The sequence below is a fragment of the Ammospiza nelsoni genome, chromosome 15 (assembly GCF_027579445.1).
Source record: "Ammospiza nelsoni isolate bAmmNel1 chromosome 15, bAmmNel1.pri, whole genome shotgun sequence".
Lineage (NCBI taxonomy): Eukaryota > Metazoa > Chordata > Aves > Passeriformes > Passerellidae > Ammospiza > Ammospiza nelsoni.
In genome coordinates this window covers 7018253-7046038 of record NC_080647.1, presented here as the reverse complement: position 1 = coordinate 7046038, position 27786 = coordinate 7018253, and the positions used below count along the sequence as shown (strand labels likewise).

Sequence of the window (27786 nt, the reverse complement as noted above, 5' to 3'; positions counted from 1 at the left end):
AAAGATGGAGAATCAGCTCTTCTTTGGTAAATCAGGGGATGCTACAGCACATGCCTCTGCCTGGCGTCTATTTGGAGGAACATTTTTGTGATGTTAAAGGAGGCAGAGGACACTTGCAGAGCAGGACCAGCCTTTCAGAGCTACCCAGGGCAAGCACAGCACTCAGGGAAAACGGAGGATGCTGGGACATCTCAGCTCCCAATCTCACACCCTAGGCTAAGTCCAGACCCTTCTGCTCTGACAAACCTGAAAAGAGGCAAAGCCCTGATGCAAACCCAGGCCATGCAAACACCAGCTTCAAACGCTACCAAAAGTTTTTCTGGAAGATCAGAAGGGGGTGGGAAGGGGTTGGTAATTGGAGCCACTTGGGGTTTGCTGGCAGGAGGAAAGGAACAGCTTGGTTTCAACACAGTTTGTGTACAAGAGAGCCTGGGGACCTGCAGAGAGCTACTCACAGCTGTCGAGAGCTTCCCTTCGTTCTTCTGCGCGTGGACGACGGCGTCGCGCACCACGGAGAACAGGCTCAGCAGGACGTGCTCCATGTCATAGATGCCATGCATGCCTCTGGTCAGCCCCTCCAGAGCCTGGATGTACTCCTTCCAGAGGTTCTGGATCTCCAGCACACCTGCCAGGCATCCCTGCATCACGGCCCCGCAGTAGCCGGCACAGGGCTTGGCCAGGAGCAGCCCCTGGCAGTGGGAGCAGTACCACATCCTCAGCAGCGCCCGCCCGCACTCCTTGCTGAACTTGAGGTGGTCAGTGGTGTTTATCACCTCGATGCCCAGGTTCAGAGCCTGCAGAAAGACTCGTGTGGCCTGCAGGGACTTGGACACCTGCGTCATCATCGTCTTGGGGTGGTTCCCAAAGACTTTGAGGTCTCTCCTGGCCGCCCGCAGACACTCGGTCATTTCCTCAGAGGGATCGGGGAAGTCGGGGTTAATCAAGTGAGAGTAAACCAAAGGGAACAAACTGTCAAAAAATTCATTTATCATGTCATTGACACTGATGTCAGAGCCCAGTATGTACAGCGAGATGTCAGTAAAAAGTTCTCCAACAAATTTAAGAGCCCTGGGCCCCATGCTCTGGTAGTAGGTCCTGAACATGCTGTTGGTGAAGTTTCTTGCATGGCGCACTACAATTTCGAAGGCTTCTGCAAAACAGAACAACAACAAAAAAATGTTACTAAGAGATGGTGAGCCCACAAACAGGGAGGATAATGTTCCACCACATCACTGCTGCCAGGGCTGGCCCCATCCTGCCTGCCTTGGGTCAAACACCTGCTGGCAGCCGTGCCTGCTGCAAAACACCAGCATCAGCAACTTCCAGGGGAAATGCATAAATTCTTTAAGCAGAAACTACATTTCAAAATGGCAAAAAAACCCCTATGATCTAGTTAACATTTCAGCTTTTAAAGAAAATATTGATTCAAGAAAAAGGCTAGACTGCAATTTCTTTCTCTCCCCCCTTTCATATTGATTTGAAATTAACAGGAATTCTATCTCCAGACTTAATTTAAGGCAGAGATAAATGTTTGACAAACTGTACAGTGCTTAAAATTAGGAAACAGTAAATGCTGACATTCCATTATGAAAAGGAAAATATTTATACGAGTTTAATCACAGACAATATCCTGACTCTACCCCCAGCAGGTACCCTGCACCAAGTGTCCTCAAAGCAACTGGAAAAGCCCCCACAGTGCTGCAGTTTTCCCAAATGCACCAGGCTCACTTCAGCTGCAGATCCAATGTTTCATCTGCCCTGGATGGGAGCTGCTCCATTGACCAAAGGATGATGAGAGCCAGTGGTGCCACATCCACCTGTGGCTGCCCAGCCAGGAGCACTCTCATACACATCAGACTGTCCCATGAAATTCAACTTTTAGACAGACACCATCATTTTGCTAGGAAAACCGCAACGCATTTTCTCATCTCTACCTTCAAAAACTTTAGGACTTTCAGTCCACATCTCCTCAACAAGGTGAACAGGGAAGGCCCCACAGTTATTCCTTTAATTATAGCCCTCATCATCAGGAGGCTTCCCACATATCCATACCCCACTAAATAAGGACTACATACCTACACACACACATCAGTTTGCATCTTAAAGCATCAGAAGGCGAGGCTATCAGTGCAAACAAAAGCCTTTTCCTTTGGCCAGCTTGCTCCACCAGCCCATGTCCCACCCTCCAGGGTGCTATTCATAAAATGCTAAAATTAATGAACAGCCTTTCAGTTCACAGGTCACTGACACCCCACCATGTAACTGCTCTCAACTCTGTCATTCTGGAAACACACATCCTGGCTCTATTTGCATGAAAATTATTCATGCTCAATAATTAAAGGGAATGTTTAATTTTTAAAGCCATAAGAGTTCTCTCCCCCATTTGTTAAGGCCGGAACGCAGCTGAGCATGGCCTGACACATCTCCTCAGGGGTTCAGTATCAGCACTGGCACAAGCAATGCTGGGCCTTGCTGCTCACCCTGCATAACCTCTGGCTTACCCAAGAGCTTTCAAGACCATCACATCTCCAGAACTTCGAGCTCTTTCCTCCTGGGTGCACCCTATTCAGGGATACCTGGAAGGACAGGGTGCTGCTGCTACACCCCAGCATGCAGAAAGCTCTGGTGTGAGCAGTGATCAGAGCAGAAATTACCGATATACTTCTGCAAACAGTGTCTCCACCCATGTGGTGCCTGCACACCTCCCAGGCATGGTGCTGAAGCATTTTGTCCACAGCTCCAGACACTCACACCAGGACTGTCCCAGCAAGCCAAGATCTGTGCTCCCAGGGGACAGCAATCCTTCCTTCCTCACAGCAGAGATTTGTCCCTGCACAGTGGTGCAGGGACACAGGGCCCCTCTCTCCCTGCCATGACAGCCAGCATCCTGCTCCTGAACCACAGACAGAGGATGGCAAAGCTCTCCAGGCAACACAGCAGCAGTGTGACACAGACTGCTCGCACTATTGCGCTATATGAAATGCTGGTTGTACTATTAAAAGTTTTTAAACAACAAAAAAAAAAAGTTTCTTTAAAGAGGACATGTGGATTACAAAACTTTTCCCCTCCCTCTTTATTCTCAAGGACACCAGAATAGCTTTTGCCTCAAAAAGCACAAAGAACATTTTGGACCAGTGTGGTTTTTTTTGACAACAGTGGAGACAGTGCCAGGATTTTCATGCTGTGCCTCACCATTCGCCTTTACCCTCTTCTCTGTTAGTTCCCTTTAGAAAAAGTCACCACTTTTCCATTTTCTCGCTCCTCTGTGCTTTGCCAGTTATCATCAGAGCAAAAAGACTCTTCACTGATTAGAAAAATATTCCAAGCTCCTATGCAAACCTCCTAGGGCGAGAAGGGCTTCAGAAAGGAATGGAGAACAGTGGTGCATCAGAAGAGCATGCACACACAGTCCCAGTGCTTTAAAGGTCATGACATGCACATAATTTTTATCGTAATAACTGGCTGAGAGTGTCTGTTTTATGCGCCTGGGAGCTTTTGCATATATCCATTAGAAAGCGCAACAGGGACTATAAAGGCATATGGAGACTCCTGCTGCCCTATTAATAGATGCAAGAAATAATAAAACTTTGTAAAAAAGAAGTCTTACACATCCAAAATCTCTCCCACCCAACTCCCACAGTAGTTGCTTATTCTGAAATATTCCTCAGAAAGCGCTGGCTGCAGGAATTCTAAATCCCCAGCTGCCAGCAGCTGCAGTGACCCTCAGCCAGGCTCTGAGCACTTCAAACGGGAGGAAACTTTGAGGGTCAGTCCCCTGTGCTCCCACAAGGGAACCTCACAGGGACACAGGGGGGGACACTGCATTATAGATGTGACACAGGCGTCTGATCCCCCATAAAAATCCCACAGCCTGCATTTGCTGCTGGTAAAATCCGCCCCACTCACAACACGGCATTATTGAAACTCATTGCTGGAGCATAGTTCAATCTTTTCTCTCTTCTATTTTTTTTTTTTTCAAGGATATTTTCAAAAGCTGCCATTTAAGGCAGCTGTTTTGCAGGTCTGGCTGAAGCAGTGTGAATACAAAGCAAAGCATCAGACTTGCCCCCAACTTCAGCAGGCAAAAGCACTGCACAGCTGAGCAGGGCTCACATTTTACAGTCTCCATCCCTGTGTAGAGTACACACACTGATGCACACACAGCAGAGTATAAGACATGTTCCTTTAAACACATTAGCCATAAAAGAAAGGCTCAGAATAATTTCCATCCTTTAGTGGATGCAGGGAGAAACACAGGGACAAAGGATGAGGAAAAGGCAGATGTATTTAACACCTTCTGGGCCTCAGTCTTTAGTAAAACCAGTTCTTCTCCAGGTACCCAGCACCCTGAGCTGGAAGGCAGTGATGGGGAGTAGAACAAAGTCCCCATAATCCATGAGAAAATGGTCAGGGCTCTGCTACACCACTTAGATACCCACAAACAGGGCTGGATGTGATCCACCCAAGGGTACTGAGGGAGCAGGCAGAAGAACTCACAAGGTCGTTTTCTATTATTTACCAGCAGTCCTGGATACCCAGGGAGGTCTCAAGTGACTGGAGGCTGGCAAATGTGACAGGACCTGGGAGGGTGAGATCACCTTGAGTGCCATTACATGGCATGTACAAGACAGCCAGGGCATCAGGCCCAGCCCACATGGGGCCATGGTCCTGCTTGACCAACCTCATCTCCTTCAGTAATAAGGTGAGCAGCTTGGTGGATCAAAGGCTGGGGATGTTGTCTACCTGGACTTTAGGAAAGACTTTGGCACAGTTTCCCACAGAACTTCTCTTGGAGAAACTGTCTGCTTGTGGCTTAGACACCAGGAAAGAGAAACCAAGGGAGCACTTACAGAATGGGAGCCAGAGCATCATCACCAGCCCAGCACTGGTGCCCTGGTGCTGCACATCCTGACTGCCTCAGTCAAGGGCAGTTCATCAGGACTCCCAAAGGATGAATGAAACAGCTGAACCTACTCTAGACCACACATATCAGTCACTAGATGAAAAGCACAGGTTATTACTTATTTTTCAAGCTGGACTCTTGCTGAAATACCTGATTCCAGCAGCCAGAAGGAAGGACTAAGCTCCTTTCAAAGTGCAAAAATTCCCCAGAACACAGCCCAGGGAGAGCTGCGTGGCCACTGCAAACCGGCAATTAGAGAAAATAAATTGTAAAAGAGCATAACAGTGCCCTGAGTGGGGATTACTGGCAGGAGAAGGAAATCACTGTGTTCTCAGCCCAGATAATAAGAGTCTGCTGCTTAGTAAAAATGCCAGCTTGCCTGAGAAAGCACGTTGGCTCTTAAGCTGCAGCAAACTTCAAAGGGGTCGGCGGCGGGGCCGGAGGAGCTCTGGATTAACCTGCTGGCTGCCCCAGGCTGCAGGAGCTCAGCCCAGCCTGCCACTTGATGGGTTTATTTAGGAGATTACGTGATGCAGTCGTCTGAGCCACAAGGAGCTGGTACAGGTGACCCCAGCAAGCCATTCCCACCCAGCATCCCACTGGAGAGGGGAGAGCCAAAACCTGATGGCAGCTGCAGAGCTGGGGCAGCTACAGCAAAGCACCTCCAATCCCAAGCTCAGCAAGTGCTGCTTCACAAGCGGCTGAAGGTGTTTAGAAAGGCGAGACAAGGTCTGTCCTCCTTCTGACTCCCATGCCAGCTCACCAAAGAGCAGCAGAGCCACCTCCTCACAGCACTGTGACCTCTGGGAGGAGGGACAGCAGGGTCCACCATGACACCAGGACATGCCACAGGCTTCATGCTGCCCCTCCAGTGATGTCCTGCTCTGGTTCTGCTGTAAAGACAAGCTTCCAACAGGGACAGCTGTCCTTCTCTGGGTGTCACTCAGCACAGCAATCAAGTCCTCTTTGGCAAAGGCTCAGCAGAGGTGAAGGGGCTGCACAGCAAAACCTGCTGCACCAGCAGCTCATCGTCCATGGGCAGCAGGGAAGGGAGCAAAGGTGGAGTACAGGACTCTGTGACCCATGCACCCCACAGCACAGCACATGAGTACCAAGGCATTAGAACTGCACCTACAACACTGATTTTCCTGTTCCTTGACACACAAATCCTGCAATCATGAACTCTCTCTCTCCTGCTGGCCCAAGGTTCCCAAACCTCTAAACACCCCTTACCTCTAAAAGCCAAAACTGCTCAGCTCCTCAAAACCACTACCAACCTCCATGGACTGGAATTCAAATGTTCATCAAGGAAATGCTAAAAGTTTGGGTGTTTGTAAGCTGAACCAAGTATTTTCTGACTTGGCTCTTGCTGTGACACTGCTCAGAAGTGGCAAAAGAAGCCAGAGGAATCCTCATGTGAGTGAGCTCTAAAAAGAGGAAATGCTTTTTAATATCTCCAATGAATCAGACAACTTCAGCCCCATCACAACAGCCTGTGTTCCCAAAACACAGCAGAGCTCACCAAGAGAGGAACAACTGTTTGCAATAATGGTCTGGCAGCCACAGGCACTACTGGTGAGATGAACCCCAAGTCATTTTTCAAACAGCAGGTAATATTTATTTACCAACTTGGAAAAGGTTTGCAATATATCGAGCAGAAAGGAAACAAAATCTAAGAGAATTTCCCCTGGCAGCAATAAGAGCAGCCTCCAGATTTGTTCTGTTATGATTTACACTACACTGCAAGTTTTTAACAACATTATCTGGAGACAAAAGCTCTTCTAAGCAGTATAATTACTTTTGTCTATGGCATTACAGAACCCTTCAGATGGTGCCACTGCTGCTCTTACAGGGTTTGTTTCACTGAGCACATTTGGGTATAAAGCTTAGGAAATGCTTTTTTTTCCAACTATGACGCAGCTTTTTTGATTACTTTTACAATATTGTCACCATAAAAATTATGGTCTCGAGCTCCCAAGCTTATGAGATTAGCTTCAAAGCATTAGTAATAAAAAATAGAACAATCCTGTTATTCTGTCCTAATTTTAAGCCATCAAGGTTTGCACTTTCTACCTTTGCTCCATCACCACCAGCCCAAGAGAGCAAAGGTCCCATCTTTAAATAAGACAGAGCTTTTTCCATCTCCATGCCCACTGCCTTCACTACCACAGAAGCCAAAGTTTCCAAGCCAGTGTTGCTCACCAGCCAATGCTAAATCCTCATGCTTTTATCAGAAAAGCATCTTCTCCTAATTATCTGTTTCTATCAAAACACCAAGCTCCAAAGCCATTTATGTTTAATTGTTCAGCTTATATAGTGCCCCGGCAGTTTGAAATACACTCCCTGAAGTTTCTAATAAAAATACTGTATGATCCATCTCATTATACCCTCTCAAACTGCCCTGAAAACGCTCCTGTTCCAGTCCAGGTAACAGTCCAGCTGTTACACAATTAGTCACACTGTGCTTCTCCCATTTAATATTTATATCCTGCACACAAAAACTTTGTTAATGCAAACTGCAGAGCTCACCAACACAAGCTGCTACCAGCCCAGAGGCAAGGAAATGAGAAATTCTGGTGCCCACAGCTCCTCATTTCCAGCCAGCCCCTCACCTGGACCAGACTCTGCCTGGAGAAGCTCTGTACCCCACTGTGCCATCCACAAACGCATGACAGCACGGTCAGGGTACTGGAATGGAACCACAGACAAGCAATATTTTATTGAGGGGCACCAGGATGCCTTGGGAGATCCCTTGGGAGTACCCAAGTCAACACAGGGAACCCACATTCTGACTGAAAGTTTAAAAAACCCCCAAAAAATCTCACAGCAAACACCTCACAGGAATGACTTGGCAGTAAAATCTTTTCTGGGGCATCACGTTTGCTGGTGTTTTTCATTAAATATTGGTTGCACATCCATTGTGTAATTTGTTTTCCCCAGCATCAAGAAAGATAACACTTCGTGCCGTGACAGATGTGTGAATGCTTAACAGATTCCTGAAAATTTAATACAGACAAAGTTAAAAATGCAAACAGTCGAGGCTGGTGCAAGCGGTGGGTGAACATGATTCTTTATCAAAATCAAAGGGCAAGAGGAATAAGCAGGAGAAGCAGGCTTAAATCAAGCCCTGGGAGCACAAGCTGGAAAATTTGAGGGAGAGGATGCAAGAGGCTTCTGCAGCTGAAAGGTCGCTGTGGTGGAGGTAAAGGTTGTGCTGTAACCTGGCAGATGAGAGAAAGATAAACTTCTCTCCATGCCCCCATCCTGATGCTGAAACCAACAGAAGGCTCAGGGTTCAAGTTCACCTTCCCAGGTTTTTTAATTCCAAATACTTCATTTCTTTGCTCCTAGTCTCTCTTACCTCTCCAATTTGCTGCAGAGACAACAGACTCCATCTACAACACTTATTTCAAGCCAGGTGCTCAGCCAGGGAGCACAGCCTAGTGCAGCAGGAATAGCTACAAAAACCTTGGGAAAAAGACCTCTCTTCCCTGGGTAACTGAGCAGGTATCACAAACCCAAGCATTTTACCACAGCAAAATCACATCTAGGATTGTTTTGGTTTTATTTTTAAACACAAAGCACATTCCCTCCCCCCAAAACCAAAATAAAAACACACAAAACCAAACAAAAATACCCCAACAAAACAAACCAAACAAAACAACAGCAACCACAAAAAGACCAATAAAACCCCATCACTTGGTCACCCACACAGCCTTATTTTACTAATTGGAGGCTGCAACATCCACCTAATGGGGTTATCAGGATATTAAAAAAGCAGCACACCTCTTCAAAGATGAATGACAAGCCACACATATCAAGTAGAGGGCAAATGATTTCATGCACTCCCACCCAAATTTATAAGCCAAGCATTTCTAAAGACCAGGACACCAGTTTGCACAGTTTTTCTACTTATTTTAAACTAAAAGTTATAAGCAACTTCTGAAAAAAAAATGCAAGCCTAGCAAATTCCTTTATTCATCAGAATAAATGAAGATAAAGGAAGCCACCGGCTCAAACTGAGCTTGTACTCAAAAAGTCAAAAAAAAGTCTTTGGAAGTGCATTGGTCTCAGTAACTTTAGAGCAAGGCAGATCTGAGACTGGCTTTCCAGGTTCCCTTTCATTCCAGAGGGCTTTTATCAGCCTGTTAAGTCTCCAACAATGGAGAGCAGACTATTTATTTAAGCAGCAAATTCCTTCCTTAATAATCTCTCCTGGCCAAATTCTCTTTAAAGTTATCTCAACAGTGTGAGGAAAAGCAAATGGCAGAAGATCAGTTCTTGATCCCTACAGTCACACGTAGGACTTGCACTTATATCAGGGCACCTGTTGACCATTCTTTAGTCACTCCAGCCCCTTTATTTCTGTTATCAGTTTCCCACCTGTGCTGGCAGATCTTGGGAAAGCCATTTACCCAGTAACATACAGCAACCAACATTGGTTTAACTCTTCCCCCTAAGGAGTTTTCAAGACACAGAACAATGTCCAGGTTCTGAAAAGCAATTCAGTGATTTCCAAGCTAGTTTTGTCTCAAGACATCTCAGAGAAAGACAGGTTTCCATCATGGTCATAAGACTGTGGATCACCTCAGGAGCACAGGCACAACCAGGCACTCCAATGCTCCCTGGTAGCACCTGACCCACTGAGCAAATGCAGAATATTTTAGCAGCATCTGTTCGAGAGGGAGCAGGGTACCCACCCCTCCCCTCCTGTCTGAAACACCACAGGGGCTGACACAGGACACCACAGCCACAGCAGCACCCCAGTAACAGGACCCAGGGCATGCCAGGCACACAAACCCCAGGCACCATTTCCATCCTTTAAAAAACAAAAAAAAAAAAAAGGGAGACCTCACGACGGCCCCAGGTTCCAGCTTTAGCACTTTCCAAACACCAGACTCACTTCTTCTCTTCCTTCCTCTTTGGTACCTTGAGTGAAGCCCCCCAAATCACTGGTGGTTTTGCTGGGGGGAGGTTGTTTTGATGAAAACTGTTTTGTGTGTTTGATGGTTTTTTGGGTTGGGTTTTTGTGGGTTGCCTTTGTTTGTTTGAGCAGGGCTTGTTTGTTTGGCTCTTTCAGGGGGTTGTTGGTTTGGGGTGGTTTTTTTGTGTGTTCTCTTTGTTTGATTGGTTTTGATTTTGTTTCCTAAGCTGGTGCATGGGCAGGTCCCAGCCCAGGGAGGAAGCAGAGAAGGGACATCACATCCTGGTGGCACCAGCTGAGCCCATGGCTGGTCCACACCCAGCATCCCACGTGGCTCCTGCATCCTGCTAGTCCTGGCTCAAAGCCCTGGTTTGATTAACACTCATTTTACAAGGGAGATGTTTTATCATCTCCTTATTCCCCCTTGTGAGAGCAAGGCAACCATTGTAACAGGAGCACGAGATGATAATTTGGCTCTCCAGAGCAAGACTCACAACCACAGCTGCCAGGAATCGATCGGAGGCTCCACTGCCTGCTCCAGAGAGGCTTTTCTTCAAGAACATGAATAATCCCCTGCAAAGTAATGGCACTATTCATCTCTGGAAAGTTCCTCACAGGCTTAAATCCCTTGCCCCACGGGGGCCACGTGTTCAGCTGTGTTCCCAGTAAATTAAAATTCAGCTTGCTCTTTTTCTGCAGAGGAACATGGAGAGTATCAATCGATAAATTTACCAAAAGTTTTATGGCAGCTGCTTTTCTCAGTAATAGAGCAACCACTGCTCAGACATGGTTTAACACATAATCTCCAGATCAATACAACTTCTGATTTATAAATGATGATAACAAAAGGAGCAAGGACAAATAAGCCTGGGAAAAGAATAAACAGCTTCTCCAAAGGATACTTTCATCGTAGTCCTCTCAAAATAAGATCAGGTATTTCAAAGGCTGCATGTGGAAACCAGCACAGAATATAATGCCTCCAAAGCTGAAGGTTCATCTTCATCACTACACTGTTCTGACTTGTCTGTTCTGCAACTCTTGGCACATGGGGTCCTCTTGGTGGCATTTGTTAAGCATCACCTGCTCATTATTCCAAAATCCCCCTTTTCCCAAGGAGAAGTTACCACACAGAGAGACTTCCTTGTGAACACTTCCACACAAGGTCTATGTCCATACTCCAAATGTTATGTCTATTATGGAGTCTTTCCTAGGTATGATAAACACAGGTCAGAAAAGACTGTAAATCCTGACAATTTTTTCAATTACCATGAGTGTTAAAATGATGCCACCACAAATAGGTTGCAAGAGACGGGCTGGAAGAACTATGAACTCACTGTAAATCTATTTAAGTTGGGAATTCATGCCTTGCAGAATTTTACCATTAGTCCTGAAAATTAGTTTATTGCTGGACAGGGAAGGCAGAGCCCATGAGGGTCATTTCAAAGACATACTGCAGCATGGCCTGCCTGAAATGACCCCTCTGCAGGTGTTTAATGTGTTAGGGAGCCTTTGAGTAACTGCTTGCACACTTCCCTCTACAGATATCCTCCACTGAATAAGAAAAGGCTTATTCCTTTTTCTAAACCTTCACATTGCTTCCCCTCTCATCCATAATCTCCTCTTCCAGTGGAAGCACTGACCTATTTGAGAGGTTACAACAATTTAGGTACAATTACTGAGTTGCTTTGGGAATCAACACCTGGGAGTTTTTTAATATCCATGGAGAAAAACCAAGGGGGAGAAGAGCTCAGGTTCAAATACAGAGAATTCTGATCCAAAGACAACCACCTTCTCCTACCCCAAGCCTACCATTGTTCCTGCCAGAAGAACACTTCCCTTTGAAAAGCCATTTTCTCTTTCACTTCTTGTCAAGAACCAAGAATTTAATTTCCTGTGATGTTTGCACTTAACTGACTGGCTCAGGCATGTCAGAGATGGATCCTTTTGATAACAAAACAGTGGGAGTTTTAACAACCTCTAGAAATGAAAAAGCAGAGCAAACCCATTTTCCACTCTCTGAATTGAGCATTTGCTGCTTGTGGGAAGTGGTGGAGCCATCATCCCTGAAGTGTTCAAAAGATGCATGGACATTTCACCTGGGACATGGCTTAGTGATGGACACAGAGGTGTTGGCTTCACAGCTGAACTCAATGATCCTCAAGTCTTTTCAGACCTAAATGATTCTGTGATCTGAGTGCAAATCTCCCTTGCCCAAGATAAGCTGAGCTCCAGCACCATGCAGCACCATGGAATGGAAAAGATCCTTGGGAAAAGAGCAGGGGAGTCCTGTATGCTTGTCTCTGGCATCAGGAAAGAAATGTACTTCTCAACATGGGCAAAGAAGGGTGAACATCCTCTTTGCAGACAGTATCCAGCATTTATATAATTTTCCTGTTTGAAGTAAATGGCATTCTACAAACATTCTTGTACTTCTCCAAGGTTTTTAGCTTTTCACCAAAGACCTGGGAAGGTCCCTTAGGACAGCTTTACCCTGAGCCAGGACAAAAAGAGCAAAGCCCAGGGCAGTTTGGCCACAGCTGATGGGCAGCCACACTTCCATCCAAGAATACCCTGAGCCCTCAACAGAGGGACCTTTGGAGGCAGGGAAGGAGCTGGAGGCAGCAGAAGGGCAACAGCTCCCTACAGCATCCCCGCATCCCCAAAAGCATTTCTGGAAAAACCTTAACCACAGTCACGTTGCAACACTGTGGATACCCTCCCCATGTGCTTTTCCATTGCAAACACTTCACAGATTCCCTGGAACTCCAAGGCAGCTGAGAGCAGGTGAACAGAGCTGAGACAGGCTCTCAGCAGGCTCAGTCCATGGCTCAGTGAAAAGCTGCCTGCGATCAGATGGGACAGACTCGCTCCACTGCTGACACTTCTCTTGAAACTCAGTCCATTCACTGTGACAGATTTTGGAAAAGCTCCTCCTGATGTCCAGGAGCAGCAGCTCAGAGCAGACACGGACCAGCCTTTCTCTAAAGGCTCCAGAGAGGGGCAGGAAACACTCCTTTGATTTCCCTGCTATTGCTGAGCCCGAGGCTGAACTGCAAACCTCCCTCCTCCTCCTCCTCCTGGTACCAATTTGACAGCATTTTACATGCTCAAGAAACCCAGAGTGCAATGAAACCACAGTGGCAAAGCTCAAACTGGCAATGGAAAAAGCAGCTCCTGCCCAGGGTGGCTGTGTAGGGAGTGTGTTAAAAACCTTTAAAATCTGCAAACATGCAGCTCTCTGCTGAAGTGCCCCAGACACCAACCCCCAATCTCTGCCCAGACAAAGAGCCCATGGACGCCAGGGCTGCAGAATCCCCCCATAAACACTTTCATTTTAAGCCTGTTTAACTGGGAAAAGGTCAACACCAGTAACAGCACAACATGTGTTATCAGTTAAACAAAGTTAGCAGCTATCAGTTAAACAAAGACCACTTAGACAAGCCAAAGCAAAGATCCTCTGTATTCCAGGCACCCAGATGAATCTCTAATACCCTGCTAAGCCTCTGTGCTTTATGTGCAGTCTCCATGAAGTCTGCATTGGGTGTTTTTAATTGCACATGGATGAATTAACCACCATTAACTATGAATTAAACAGGATACAACTTTTTTTAAAAAAAGTAACAATATAAAATGCTGGAAGTGTCATCTACCCCTCTGGTGAACTCCTGATTTGCCATCAAGCACTACCTAAATTATCATCCAATTTGTATATGCAGTCAATAGTGTATTTTTCTTCCCCCAAAGGCTCAAATAGAGATAGCTATTAAGCCAACCTTTAATAAGAACAACTGCTTTTTGCAAGGTGAATATTTTCATACCTTATCACTTAACGGATATAAACACCGTGTGGGTTTCAACTGGCACACTCCCCACTTCAAATAAGTGACATTTGTAGAAAGTTTCACTTTTGACAAAGGCTGACTCTATTCCCAACAACTGGAATTGCTCTCAGAGCTTGCACAATCTGTTGTTTTCTGCCAGCCCCAGCTTTGGACAGAGCAGATTAAATAAAGACCTCAGTTTACAATTAAAAATGAAAACAATCCAGCCCTTGCTGTTATGGGAAAAGCTTGAAACTGTGACCTGTAGTGCTGGCAGACAAGAAAAAGAAATTAAGGAAAACCTCACAGTGTATCATTTTTCAAACTTACCAATTTTAATGCCGATCACATTGTTCTGAGGGCTTTAATCATGATTTGGTAAAGCCTTGAGGTTATGGGAACTGAAAACCACATGCTTCCACTCAAGTGAGACAGCAAAACATTTTGCAAATTCATCTTTCCTATGAAGATGCTCATGTTCCATCCTCATCTTTACTTCCCTGCTAATACAAAATATACCCAAATCTCCCAAAGACTGACTGGCTTAAGATACAGTGCCATAAAACCCCTGAGCATTTTTACTCTTTCTTTACAAAGCATCAGTGCAACCCTACCCTGACTTCAGGGAGTTACAGCCTTTACCTTTATATATTAAGAAAGCCAACCAGTTTTAAAGCACGGGCATCTTACCCTTCCCCATTTCCCAGGCTGACATGCCATTTATCCCCAGACCTAATGAGCAGAATATAAGCACAAGATGCCATTCCAAACAGCCACAAACCACAAATGATTCCTCCCAGATGCAGCCCTGGAAATTCAGACGTGTTTTCCCTGCAGGCTGAGTGGCACCAGAGCCAGGACCCTGCAGGGCTGGGGCTCCCACCCTCGCCAGCACCGGGATGTGATGGCACCCCCAGAGCCAAACACATTCCAGAGTTTGCCTCCAGAGCTGGGAAAGGAAAATTAGGGAGAAAATTCTAATTTCCTTTGCTCCTGAATGAATTATTAGCTACAGTTCCTGTCCTACAACAAAGCATTTCTGTTGGCTTAAGCAGCATGAAAGCAACACAAACTGAACAGAGGAAAACAAAGAGTTTGCAAGTGGCAGGTTTGTGTTTAGCAATGCCAGTACATCGACCCTCACACAGGAGAGGAAAAAAAAAGAAGAAAAAGTATTTAACAGGAAATGTTGAGGGTTTGTCTCTGAGCTTTGCCACCCTCACTTAAAAAACAGAACATTTTGATTCCTCACTGGTTTTTGTGAAAGGGGACTGGGAATACCCATAGCTGGTTTCTCAGCACACACATGTCAAAGTTTTTCCCTCTATCAAGAAAGTGAAGTAGACAGCAATATCAACTAGATGGTAAGAAAAAAAAGTAAAGAAGCAGAAGCTGAATTGCTTCTTGTCCTTTGTGCTCCTGTGCAAGCTCATTCCTGCATCAGTCCTTTCAGCCCAGGCCTGAAAGCCTTAAACTCTGCTTCCAGCCCAGGTCTGAAGTCTTTAAACCCTGTCTGCAGAGAGAATTAGGCTGGATTTATTGCAAACACCTCATCTGGACACTTGTAAAGCAATCTGAGAGTACCTAATGGATTTAGGATTTAGCTAAATTGGTGAAACACAATAAAGAGATTAAGAACACAGTCCATCACAAGCAATTGAATTAGCACATCCTTTAAAAGCTACAGCATCAGCAAGGTCCAGGAGAAACCACCAAGCAGGGGAAAAGTGGAGCAGAAATGCAGGGCAGGGAATGGGGTTTCCTGCAGCAGATTGTGGGGAAAGTCTGAAGGAGCTGCCCAGGGCAGCCAGCCCTGCAGGGACACAGAGCTCCCATCTCTAACACAGCAAACCCCTGGAACCAGGCAGCAGCTGGTCCAAGCTCATCGGTAGAAATGAAAGCTCACATTACTACTGGCCATTTAACTTGGGAAAATGCATCCAAAAAGAATGAACAAGTTTAAAATAGCACATTGCTGGATGCAGACCCATTCCCATGGGTGACCATCTACATGGATACCCTAAGGATCCAGCCAAGATCATCTCACAGCCTCATCTGGTCTCACTACATCTCACCAAATGGGGTCACAAAAAAAACCTACTACATGAGGCTGTGTCCAAGAGGTTTCACGTGCAAGGTCTTTCTGGAAAGGCACATTTTTTTCTTAGATTTCACTATATGTTTCCATGTGTTTCCCTGAACCCTCTTCCCCTCCACCTCCACTCCAGCACGCTGTAGTGGGGGGATGCAGGGGAGCAGATTGCAGCCTCTCTCCCTGCTGGAGCTTCTTCTCCAGCTGGGCTGAGACAGGGCACAGGGAGGTCTTTGGGCAGCAGAAATTGAATCAACTCAGCGAAGTCACAGCAGCAACTCCATCAGCTCTCATATGGCTCGGGACCACCTTGCACTGCCTGCAGCACCTTCCAGCCCAACTCCCAAGAAAAGGTTCCTGAACAGATTTATCATAAACCAGTGTTCTCTGCAGTCCAGAAAAATAAAACATGAACCATATTCTGGCTTCATGTTCACAGAGACTCCACACAGGAGCAGAGCTGGTTTCTTCTTACCATCCTATCAATCACATTCCTTCCTGCAAGATTTGTTTCCAAGCAAACAGAAACACTGATAACCTTCCTGCTAATGACCTGACCCTGCTCATCTTCACTTCAAACAAGTCCTACACTATTTCTCTTAGCCCTCACCAACATACCTTCATTTCAGAAGAAGCCATCCATATTCCCCAGTCTCAGAATAACTCTCCTTCAAACAAGTTTCAATAAAAGGTTTCCTCCCAGCTCCACTATCATGTGAGAACACAAGTATCCAAATATTTTGGCTGTTGGAATTATATAATGATAGCCTAGCTCATTGCTTCATCTTGTATCAAACTTAGTGAGGCTTCCAGGCATTTACATCGCCAGCAGAACTTCCTTTACTGTAAAATCCTTTTTATTGACAATTCAATCATGTCGGGTTTGGAACAGCAGACGCACTGATTTGATCAGCTATCATTGGATTTACAATATATAAATGACAGCATCATATCTGCCCCACGTTGCAAGCAGCTGCCTTTTATCGATTTATATTCTACTAGCAAGGAAGAAAAATTGCAGCACAATGTAGTGGTATAGTCTCAGATCAATACCAATTTTTTTCTTAATGACACGAAGGCCAAGATAAGGACAGCATAAGTCAAAGGCAGACAGATCAAATTTGCCCGATATCCCTTTCAATTACTGTGGAAGACAGGCAGGGATGTGTAACATTAAAGCTGAGGGGAACATTATCAAAACGTTTTAAAATTACAAGAGCCTTACAAGGCTGCCTGAAGTCCCCACAGTCCCTGGGAACCACGATGGAGAACCTTGGGCTGCCCAGCTCCATCAGCCCCACGTGGAGCCTGAAGGCTGAGGCTTCTCTGGAGAATGAGAGCAGCTCTGGCTCTGCAAGGAAAGGAACTCTGCTCTGGTACTGAGAGTCAGTAACAGTTGTGGTTCCTGATATCTGCTCCATGGGCACAGCTCTGGCAGTGCCCAGAGCACCAGGGTGCTGCCATGGGGGCCCTGGTGTGCTGGGTGCCACTAACACATCACCAAAGAACAGGGCGAAAAAGGCAGAAAATGGCATTGGTGTACTCTCCTGGCCCCTCTCCTCTGGGTATCCCAGTGATGGTCCTCAGTGCCACCTCCCCACCCCTCAGCAAGTGCTGCCCCTGGCATCACTCCCGGGTGACTGAGGAGGAGGGAGTGCAGGATTAGATCCCGTCCCACACTCTGTCCCAGCCAGCCTGGTCCCACCACCCCTGCTGGGTCACAGCCTGGCAGCAGCAGGACCCAGCTGAGCATGTGCTCCTCTTCCCAGCACCCAGCACAGCCCAGGCAGGCTCCACGTGGTCCAGGCACACTTCCAGCTGCTGCTGGAGCACCAGCACAGGCTTCAGGGTTGGCGCTCTTTGAGATAATGCATCCTTCTCTAAGAGTCCAACTCATCAATAATAGAAAGCTCCTAATTATTCTTCTAGTGCCAGTATTTCATAAATCCAGTTGTTGCTTAATGAGAAGTTATGAGCAAGCACTTTCTTCATTAACTCTTCTTCAAGACACAGAAACTTCCCAACCTAAACCCTCCACGCTCAGGCAGCTTAAATTCCCATTTTTAATTGGCAGCTGGAAAGCAGCGCTGTCATGATTTATACCTCTTCTGTACTCCAAGTTTTAATAATTACAAGTTCTGCATGGCTTGTGATTAATGTATTTACACTGTATGAATTACAAACCCAAACACGTTTGGAAATGAAAATTCATGTGCTGGCTCAAACACAGGCAATGTGACAGTGACGAAGTCAAATGGGCCCAAGGCTGTGGCTGAAACAGCAGAGCCCAGGATCAGCCCTGACAACTAGTTTGGGAGATTTTTAAAGGAAAAAAAAAAGGCAGTTAAAAGTTTTTTCCCTCCTCACCTCCTTTCTGGAGGCAGAAAAGGGCAGAAGCACTTAGATAATTATTAATTTATATGACCTTGCTGTGTGTGCATTCCTCAGCTCTTTAAAATGCATTTAGAGCAGTCGGTGTAAGAAGCCATTGAGCCAAGGCACAGGCACACTGTTTGAGAGGTGACACAAATGTAAAAGGTGGGAGGAAATCAAACTCTTCCCTCTGATTATCCCCACAAAATGAAACCACCCTCACCCAAGTACAGCATTTTTTGGTCACAGTGACCTCACACACAGGGCTGACTATTGATGCCCGATGGGTGGGAAGAATGATGCCCACAACTCCATGATATCAGAAGGCTAATTAATTATTTTATTATACTATAACTATATTACACTAACAAGAACTATCACTAACTAACTAGAAAAACCTGTGACTCTGCCGGAGAGTCCCAACAAACACACGTGGATCCAACTGGTCAATGAATCCAAAACACCATCACCAGAACCCAATCAAGAAATCACCTCAGGTAAACAATCTCCAGAACACATTCCACATGGGAAACAAACACAGAAGCAGCAAATGAGATAAGAATTGTTATGATCATTCTCTTCTCTGCTTCTCTCACAGCCTTTCTCAGGAGAGAGCTGAATCTCTCTCTGTTCACAGGCCATGTGAATACCTCAGCTGACCAGTCCAGGAAGGCAGCACCAGCTGCTGGCCACAGTGACCACCTGGGTGACATGGCCAGGATGCCCTGAGGGGTCAGGGCCACTCAAGCAGCAGAGTCCCCTCGGGCACAAAGGATCTGGTGTTCCCACCACACCAAATCCCCACCAAGCACAGCAGCTCAGAGCCAGCATTTCACAGCTCAGCGTGGTGATCACTGCTCTCTGCCCCTTGTGCTGTCTCAATGCCACTGCCTGCACCACCAAGGCTTCCAAAGACACACAGGAAACAGGCTCAGGAGGCACCAACATTCCTCCCCAAAATCCCAGAATCAGGTCCCTAAGTTCTTGTGGCAGGTGTACCTAAGCCACTCAAGTAGTGACCAACTGTACTCGAGATATTAAATATGTATTCACATCTTTTTCAGAGCTTTAATCTGCTTATCTGGTCTATAAAATAAGGCTCATTGGAATATATTATTTGTCTCAATTTAATAAATCTCCACGGCCATTTCACACCTTGAGTAGATGTGACCCAGCCTCAGCACTCACCATCTGCCCACCTGGAGACCACAGAGCCCCATTTCCAACTTCTTTTTCAGACAACAATTTCACATTTGGGAGTTTTCACTCATTCTGGGAGGTTTTTCCTCCCCTGCATTTCAAGATCATTTCAATCCATCCTATAAATCAGCCTGTCCTTTTAGTGCAGTTATTCTGAAAAAAATGTCATGTAGCTGTGAAACTTTTCACTCAACAGTGGCCATGCTCCAAAAGCAACCGAAAAAATGTTACTTCCACTCTGAAAAACAAACATTGATTTTTAATTGCCTAAAAGGATGAGACAATTTCCAATTCTGTTGAGAGATTACTTCTTTGGAATAAATATTTATTGATACCTACATCTCACCTACTTAGTCATTTACTTTCTTAAAAATATGCACATTTTAAAATGGGTTTACTTTTTCTGCCATCATAAAAAATGCAGGCTGCATTTCTCATTCATGAGGGTTTCATTTTTAATCTGCCACCTCAGACAGGTTCAGGCTGCATTTGTGGCGAGGACAGGCATGAGAAAAATAAAATTTTACTTTTAGAAGAAAGAACTGAAAAAAGCTGAAATAAACTCTCAATCTCCCCACTGTGTTTGCCTCAGAGAATCCCACAAGTCCTTGTGGCAGCAGATGCAATTTGATGCTCATACAGGGTCCTTGAGTCACATTGTTCCCAGAGCACATTAACTTGACATTTAGAGATACTGGTTTTTAGAGCCATTTGAACATTAAGTTCCTGACTATTTCTGGTCTTCAGGGCAGTAAGAGTAGCAAGGGTGGTAATTAATTTCTCCCCCATTAGAGGCAAAAAAAAAAAAAAAATCAACCTCAAATAAAAGCTTTCCTGGAAAATGACAAAACACGTCCCACATCAGCAGTGGAGACACAGAGCAAGGGCCACCACAGTGCCAGCTGCATCAAACAGGCTGGAGGGAGCCTGCCCCAGGTTTTTGGGGGCACCTTTCATGCAGAGCATACTGGTTTGGGCTCCACTGCTTGCAAACTCAATGCAGCTTGTGGTTAAAGCTCTGCTGAGCAGCACAAGAACCAGAAACACAACACCAGGCATCTCATCAGGGCTCTGTCATCACTGCCTGGACAAGGAAGGAACCAGTCCAGCACCATGGAAGGCTTTAGTGACATGCTTGAGCCCATTATTCTTAAAGGATTTGTCCATTTTCCAGAACTGCTGTCCCCTAACACCAAGAAAACAAGTTCTGCCCCATTTACTACACTCAAGAGGGCAGTCAAGCATGTGCTGTGCCAGCTGAGGGCAAAGTGATGCCGCCCATGGAAGGCTGGGAGAGAATTCACTCGTGCACAGAGCAGTTAATTCCCACAGGACTGCACTGCAGGAAGGGCTGATGCCTTATTAAAAGCTTTCACAGGATTTCTGGATTCTTGCTTTCCTCCCCAGGCACCCCATACCAAAGCATTACAGATTAAAGTTACAGCTAAAAGAATTTATTAAAGAATAAAATAGCATTAAAACAACTAAGAGCATATTGCAAGAGTGCTGGCTGCCTGATGGTGATATAAAAATCCCTTGGTGTGGAAGGCACAAAGTGCAGGTTGGGACAGCTGCCTAGGGCTGAGCCAAGTCTCAGACACATCCTCAATATCACTGCCAGAGTTCAGCCCATTAAACCCAGAGCTGAGTTCCAACCCAGGCAGCCACCACGTCCATCACAGGGCACCTGTGACTGCCAGCAAGCATCAGCCCAGGAGAGGCCACAAATCCTCCTCACTGACTCATGCAGGAAGATCTGCTTGGTGCTGCCCAGCTGCATCCTCATCCTCTCCACATCCTGCTACCCCCATGCTGGTAAAACAAAGTCCACCTGCCCAAGATCACCCACCTTTCTGCCCATCTCTGTTTCTGTACCTCTCACAAAAGCTCAATTCCGAAGCAATGCAGAAGACTCTGCCATGAGGAATAAGAAGAGTGTCTTTTATGCTCTAGCAAAAAAAAAAAAAAGAGGAAAAGAAGTCTGGCTCCTGTGTGGACACACGTTTCAGGCAGCACTTGTCCAGTTGGTTTTCACTGCTTCAGTGTCAGGACTCTGAACAGGACAGTGACCCCACAGTACAGGTGGCAATTGCAGATCTATTGCATTGGAAAATAAATGTTTTGCAGTCTTGCAGGAGAGATGCCAGGGTGATTTTATCCAAGAGTGCTCAGGGCTAATGAGCTGCTAAGAGGAATGCTGGAAACCTGCCTCGGTAAGAATCTCTTCCTGAGCTCTCCACAAGGAGTTCATGGATCAGAGGGATCCTCAGTGTTGCTGTACCAAGAGGTCTTTAATGCCCTTCTGGCTGCAAAAGGGACCTTCAAGCAGATAAGGCAACACCTCACATCCAGCATTTAACTGCTGTGGGGATGTGTCAGCCATCCCAGCTGTGTCCCAAACCCTCCATCCTGCAGCTGGTAAGAGCAAGAGAAATGGGGCACAGCATCAGAGCAGCCCCCACAAGGGATTGAACAGACAGACGTAAAGCCACAGGCCAGCAATTACTAGCCAGTTCTTTCTAACACTGAGACAATTCAAAAAAGTATTTTAATTTCTGAACTGTTGTGCTGTAGAGCACATCTGTTCCTCTGCAGTACCCACATTCTGTCCCCTGGGACCCCCTCAGGCTAGCAAAGCACCAGAACAAGAACCACCAAGGTGCCTTCAACAAAGAGGTGAGGACAAGAGAAGAGCAAGAGAGCAATGGGTGGGTACAGGGCAGAGGAGAGCAAGGGGAAGGACCAGCAGCAGGAACTCTGACCAGTGACTGCAACTCATAATTCTTTCCTCTGCTTTGAGAAAGACCTGTACTTTTAAAGAGAAACCTTTACATGAGGGTTACTAATTTCTGGCTTGTAGTCCCAACTGACAACAGAGCCCAAAAACCCAACACAGCAACAGGCACATGCTCTAATGAGTCACCTGGCCCTGCATGGGGAGAGGAAATGTCCTCCCTTTGCATCCTTTGCAGAATGAGGTATGAGCAGCCTTCGCTCCTATCTGCACACACCACTCTGCTCACAGCTAATTTAATAGCACAATTCCTAATTCAGCAACACACATGAAGAGTGAAACAGATCCTGTGTGCAGAAAAGTGGTATTTACTGATGGAGATCATTTTTGCAGCTGATGGACTAGAACTGTTCCCACTGTGTGCTCTAATGCTGTACTACTGACAGAGCAGGCATTTTCCTGCTTTTCCTGTATTTCCTCTAAATCCCAAGCAGATGGGTTTGTTGGACAGTTAGTCACCCAAATCTGCCACACTGGAAGCAACAAGAATTTCAATCCAACCCAGCAATCCACCTTGTCCTTTACAAGGCTCCTTTCAACAGACCCCCAGGATCCACCCCTAACGCTGACAGGAGAGGAAGGCAAGACAGAAGAGCTGTCATAGCTATCCATGGGGAAGAGTTATGCAGAAAGACAACATGCCTTCTTCACTTAAAAAAAAAAAAAAAAAATGCACAAACCAGCAGTAAGCTCATTCACTCCAATAAACCCCACGTGCTGAGTTTTCATCAGTACCTGTGAGTTCCCATGGACAGGAAAATACCTCTCCAAGGTATTTTCACACTTCAGATTTGTTTTCCTTTTAGGAAACAAGTGATTTAGGGCTAAAGCAGACATTTGGCTGCCAGCACTGCTTCTGTGTTCTCCTTTATCAGATTCAGACACGTTTTTTTCTCGCTGAGCTAAACGATAAACAGAATATCTGTGATTGCCAATACCCCATCAACTGGTACAAACACCCAGCAGCACCTTCCAAAGGAATATGCTAATATCTGTCACTCAGCTGAGAAGGAAAAGGATCTAAAATGTTATTAAGGAAGAAGAGCCCTGGCTCTTTGGAGGGGGGCTGAAGCTGATGACTGACAAACAGCCGGCCACAGAAACACGTCCAACTTATCAAGACTAAATGTGTAATTGCACACACATGATGCCACATATGGGGCATCCCAGCACAGCAAGCCATCTGCAGGAAGGGAATATTTTAAAGTCACTCAGGAAAGAAAAAAAAAGCAGGGAGAAGCATTTTATAATTTCCTCTCTCTAATTTTGGTCTCTTGCATCAATTTTTACCAATGGTCCCAAGAGGGATGACATGTGCTCTCTGGTTTGAAAAGCTTTAAAGCTTTCTTCATCTTATCTTACTGAAATAAGGGGTTTGGTTTTTTTAAATGGGAACTGTGATTTTGGACCAACACAGCCTCATAGCCACTGAGCAGCACAGGGCACAAGACAGAAGATGCCAAGCAAAGTATAAGCAACAACTTTGAGACAAATATTCTATTTTAAGCTCATGATTAGTGGGTCAAGTTCTCCCTTCTCAATAGCTATTATTCAAACAAGTCCCATACACATAATTCTGTAATGCAAAAAAAAAAAAGGGGAGGAAGAGGATGCTGCTGATTTAGCTGGCATCTGGCTTCATCTGGTTCAGTGTGCTGCCTGGTCTGTGAATAGCTGCAGCCCAAATTACAGGCTACACTCTGCTGTCTTACACCAGCCACATGAACATCAGCATAAGTGGTATTTTGGGTATAAAACCAGGCAAAGCTCGATGCAAGATTCTCAAGAATACCACTTTAAAGTAACTTTCCCTTCTTACTCTTTCTGCTCTGACCAATCTCAATGCTCCAGAGAGATCCAATTCCATTTCATACCCGCTAGTCAAAAAAAAAAATTTCAAACAGACTTGAGCTAAACCACTGTAATTAAGGAGCCTGCTCAGGAAGCACGAATTCAGCAGCAGAAGCAGCAAAGCGAGTGCCTGCAGACCCTGTTAAAATTAGAAATGGCTATCCAGAGAGAAAATGCTGCCCAGAACTGCTGATTCCTTCCCCCACCTCACCAGCCCCACCAACCCTGGCAGGCTGTGCTATTGGGATTTGCCTATTATTTTTTACTTTTTTTTTTATGTGATACCTCAGTCAAAATGTAACTACAGTGAGTCCATTCAGCCTGTGAAGTGCAAACATCTGTCAAAGTGACAGCAGAAGCAGCACAATCCTCTTCAGCCTGGATAAACCGAGTTAGAAAGCACGTGGCTCCCTGGCTCTGCTGAGGCAGAGCTCCTGCACAGCAAGGCTGGAGCCAGAGGGCAGGAGGAGAGGCTGCAGTGTCCCCAGGAGCTGCCACAGCACTGGGAAGGGCACACAGTGACACACATCGCGCCATCCCTCCGCTCTCCAGGTGCCATCACATCCCATGCACACAGGGGAATTTGGCAGCAGGCTCAGGAAGCTGCAAGGGAGAGTCTGGGGTCCTCCTCAGAGCCCCCCACCGGCACTCCTGGAGCCCCTGGCCAGCAGCACACACTGGGGATGATGCTCCTCCAGGCAGGCTGGAATCCTGCTCAGCAGGGATGAGATGAAGGTCAATGGAGCAGCAGGGAAAGCAGAGCCAGGTTTGGGACAGGCACACTGCTCTGCAGCAGAGGGTTTGCGGTCACCAAAGCCTGTGCTCACTCTGGGCCCACCCAAAGCAATAAAAAGAAGTCATTAGGCTAAAAATCGAGGGCATTTAATACAAACTAGGCAGATTCATTTAATTTATCTCCTGACAGACTCTAAAGCAAGACCAGGCTGGGTTTTCAAGCCTCTTCCTGCAGTTACCCAGGCTCAGCTTTGTTTGGGGGGAAAAAAATTTAAAAAGCAAACTCTCATCCTTGGCTAATTGTATAAAACCAGGAGCAGCAAACTTTCCCTTAACAGCATAATAAGTGCTGTAGGAAAGCTATCACTCCTGTTAACCAATAAACTCTTAAGTGTCCAAATGGAATTAAACAATCTCTCCAAAAACTAAATTCACAACAGCATGTGACTTCATGAATGGTTCACTAATTTCAGGAGAAATGCTCAAATTTCTGTGCAACTGCAGGTGGAAAGAGCTCCTGCACTGTTAGGAGGCCTTTGGGACTTGGTGTGCAATCTGCATTTTAAGGCATGGGAATGACAAGCTTTGTTAAACCCTGACCTTGACAGCCGTTGTGTGTTCATAGGGGATTTTATCTCAAATGTCATTTAATGCTCTGTAATTACCACAGCATTCAACAGCACCTAACTACTTGGTGTGTTTATTTGCAGCCTTTGTGTTAGAGATCATAAATTTTTGGGGTCTTAATCCTTCAATATGGATAAAGAACAACCAGACCTTCATCTACCTGCAAACCAAGATAAAAGAGGCGGGGACAGAAATACCAGCAACCAAACTCTCAGACCACTAAGAATAGGCATTACATTATTAATAGAATTTCATTCATATACTGGTCTATATCCCTTAACTTAATGCTTTTCTTTTCATTGCAGGAAATAATAATGAAAACTCACAACGGTGTGTAACCAACTCACTGGAGTGCCAAACTGCCCCTGAACACACAGTGCCTGGATCTGTGGGTGGGGATGATAAATGTTACCTTCCTGTGCCTCCAGGAATTCTGTCCAGCTCCTCCTCTCCCCACACCAACACTCAGGAACGTGGATGGATGTGCTGATGGCAGCTGCAATGGAGACACTGAACACACAGATTCTGGGAGCTGGGAGCCAGGGCCCCGGGCAGCCTCGCCTGCCTCCACCCAGCAGCAGCAATTGTTTCCCAGAATTGGGTTTCAGGGATATTTATGGGTGGAGTCACCTCCCCAGCCCACTGGAGGCTGTGGGACAGCCTTGGGGACAATGGGATCACACAGGGCTGGGTGCCAGCTTTGCTGCTCCATGCTGGGGCAGCACATGGACAGGTGTGGGACACCTGCCTGAGCAAGAGGACAGAATCACAGTGTAATTTTAGTTGGAAAATAACTTTAGGTTGAGTTTATCTGCTAACCCAACAAAAGAGACATCTCTTAACATAAATCCTGCAGCACAACTGAAAGAGACAAATGGAGTTGGTGTTGACTGCTATGTCAGTTTTCCCCAGCAAAGCACAGCTATGCATGAAATACATGAAATACAATTCATTACACGGATTCTGAGCTATGCCAGGAGGCAAGCACGAGTCCAGGTTTTACTCCTGGCTGTCACTGAATTCCCTACAGTGACAAGCCAAGCCAGAGCCACAGTCCTGACACAGCAGCAGCCTTGGGCTGGGAGCAGACAGGATCTCAGACCAAGCCTGAGACCAAGACAAGCACTGGGAGGCTCAGGGGTTTTGTCACTGTTATGTATCCTGGGCTAAAAAGGGAGACAAATATGAACACCAATATATTTTCATCATGAATTAAACAGAGGAGATGTGTGCTCTTCAGAAGGGAGTGCTACAGGAAAGTAAATAATGAGGCATGGAGCCAGAAACAGGCTCAGATCAAAGAGAGGTTTATAGACAAAGCAGACAGGTCTGTGCAGATAAGTGCAGAGTAATGACGACTTTGATGAGTCTTTATCACACAGGCCTCTGTGTCAATGACTGCAAGGAGCAACAAACACGAGAAGAAGGCTCTGCTGACACTTGTGTACATCATTCATGAAGAATGAGGAACTGAAAACACAAACATCCCAGTGCTGAGAACAAACACAAGGAGGCTGGGTTTGAGGGAACTCCAGGCAGTCCTGAGGTAGAAGACACACTCCACAAAGCAGACAACATTCAAAATGTTCACACCTCACCTCAAATATCAAACACTTCTGCATTAGAACCATGCCTGTTGGAGGCATTGCTCACTGGAGGATGGTGTCAGAGACAGAGATTCATCATATTTAACGATGCCAGGACCGAGCTTAATATTTCACAGTTATGTGCAGGTGGACATTACTATACCCCATGAGCTCTGTGAGGCCTAAATAATTTTTGTTAACTCGTGTATTCTGCATGTGCCATCAGGTGATCATTTCAAGCTGGTTCTATTGGTTTAACTGGTGCCCCCTGTAAACTTAGTGACCCAAGCTAATTCAATATGCTGAAGAGAAAAATACATGCCCATGAACAGCACCAGGTAAATCAACAGCAAATCACCTCTTCATATCAACCCTGCAACTCCTGTGTGTGAATCAGAATTTAGGGACAAGGCATCTTTGAAAACAGCAACACACCAAGGCAGAGAAACAGCAGGACTAATAAACAGAGAGACCATGAGCAGGGAAAGGGAGCCAAATGCAGGCAAAGCTCACTGGGCTGGGAGATGGCAGCCCCTGGGCTGGGGCAGTGCCCCGAGCTGCAGAGGAACTTAGAAACTGCAACCCCTGCCCAGATGAGCTCCAGACATCCTTAACAGCTTAAATTATTCAGGGAACAGACTGCAGAGGTCAGGCCTAGCCAGCAGGTTCCCAATGGGCAGATTTTTTTTCCTTCTACACCTCTGTTAAAAGCCCAGCGAGGCCCAGAGCACTCAGTAACTCTGTACTCCTGCAGCGACTCAGCAAACTGAATTTCTTGCACTGAGTCCCACATTTGACATTGTATATTCACCACATGAACGTTTCAGTCTCTCCCACCACTGACTCATAAAGCCCAGTCCGAGTTGGGCCACTTTGAATC

At 46.0% G+C, this 27786-nt stretch overlaps 1 protein-coding gene across 1 annotated transcript in view; it reads right to left on the bottom strand.

Annotated features, from left to right (window-relative positions):
• The window catches only part of GPC3 (glypican 3), a 139019-nt gene that overhangs the window by 74660 nt on the left and 36573 nt on the right, over positions 1–27786 (bottom strand). The window contains exon 3 of the mRNA XM_059483018.1: positions 456–1150. Coding sequence (XP_059339001.1) covers positions 456–1150 — 695 coding nt within the window. The remainder of the gene's footprint in view (positions 1–455; positions 1151–27786) is intronic.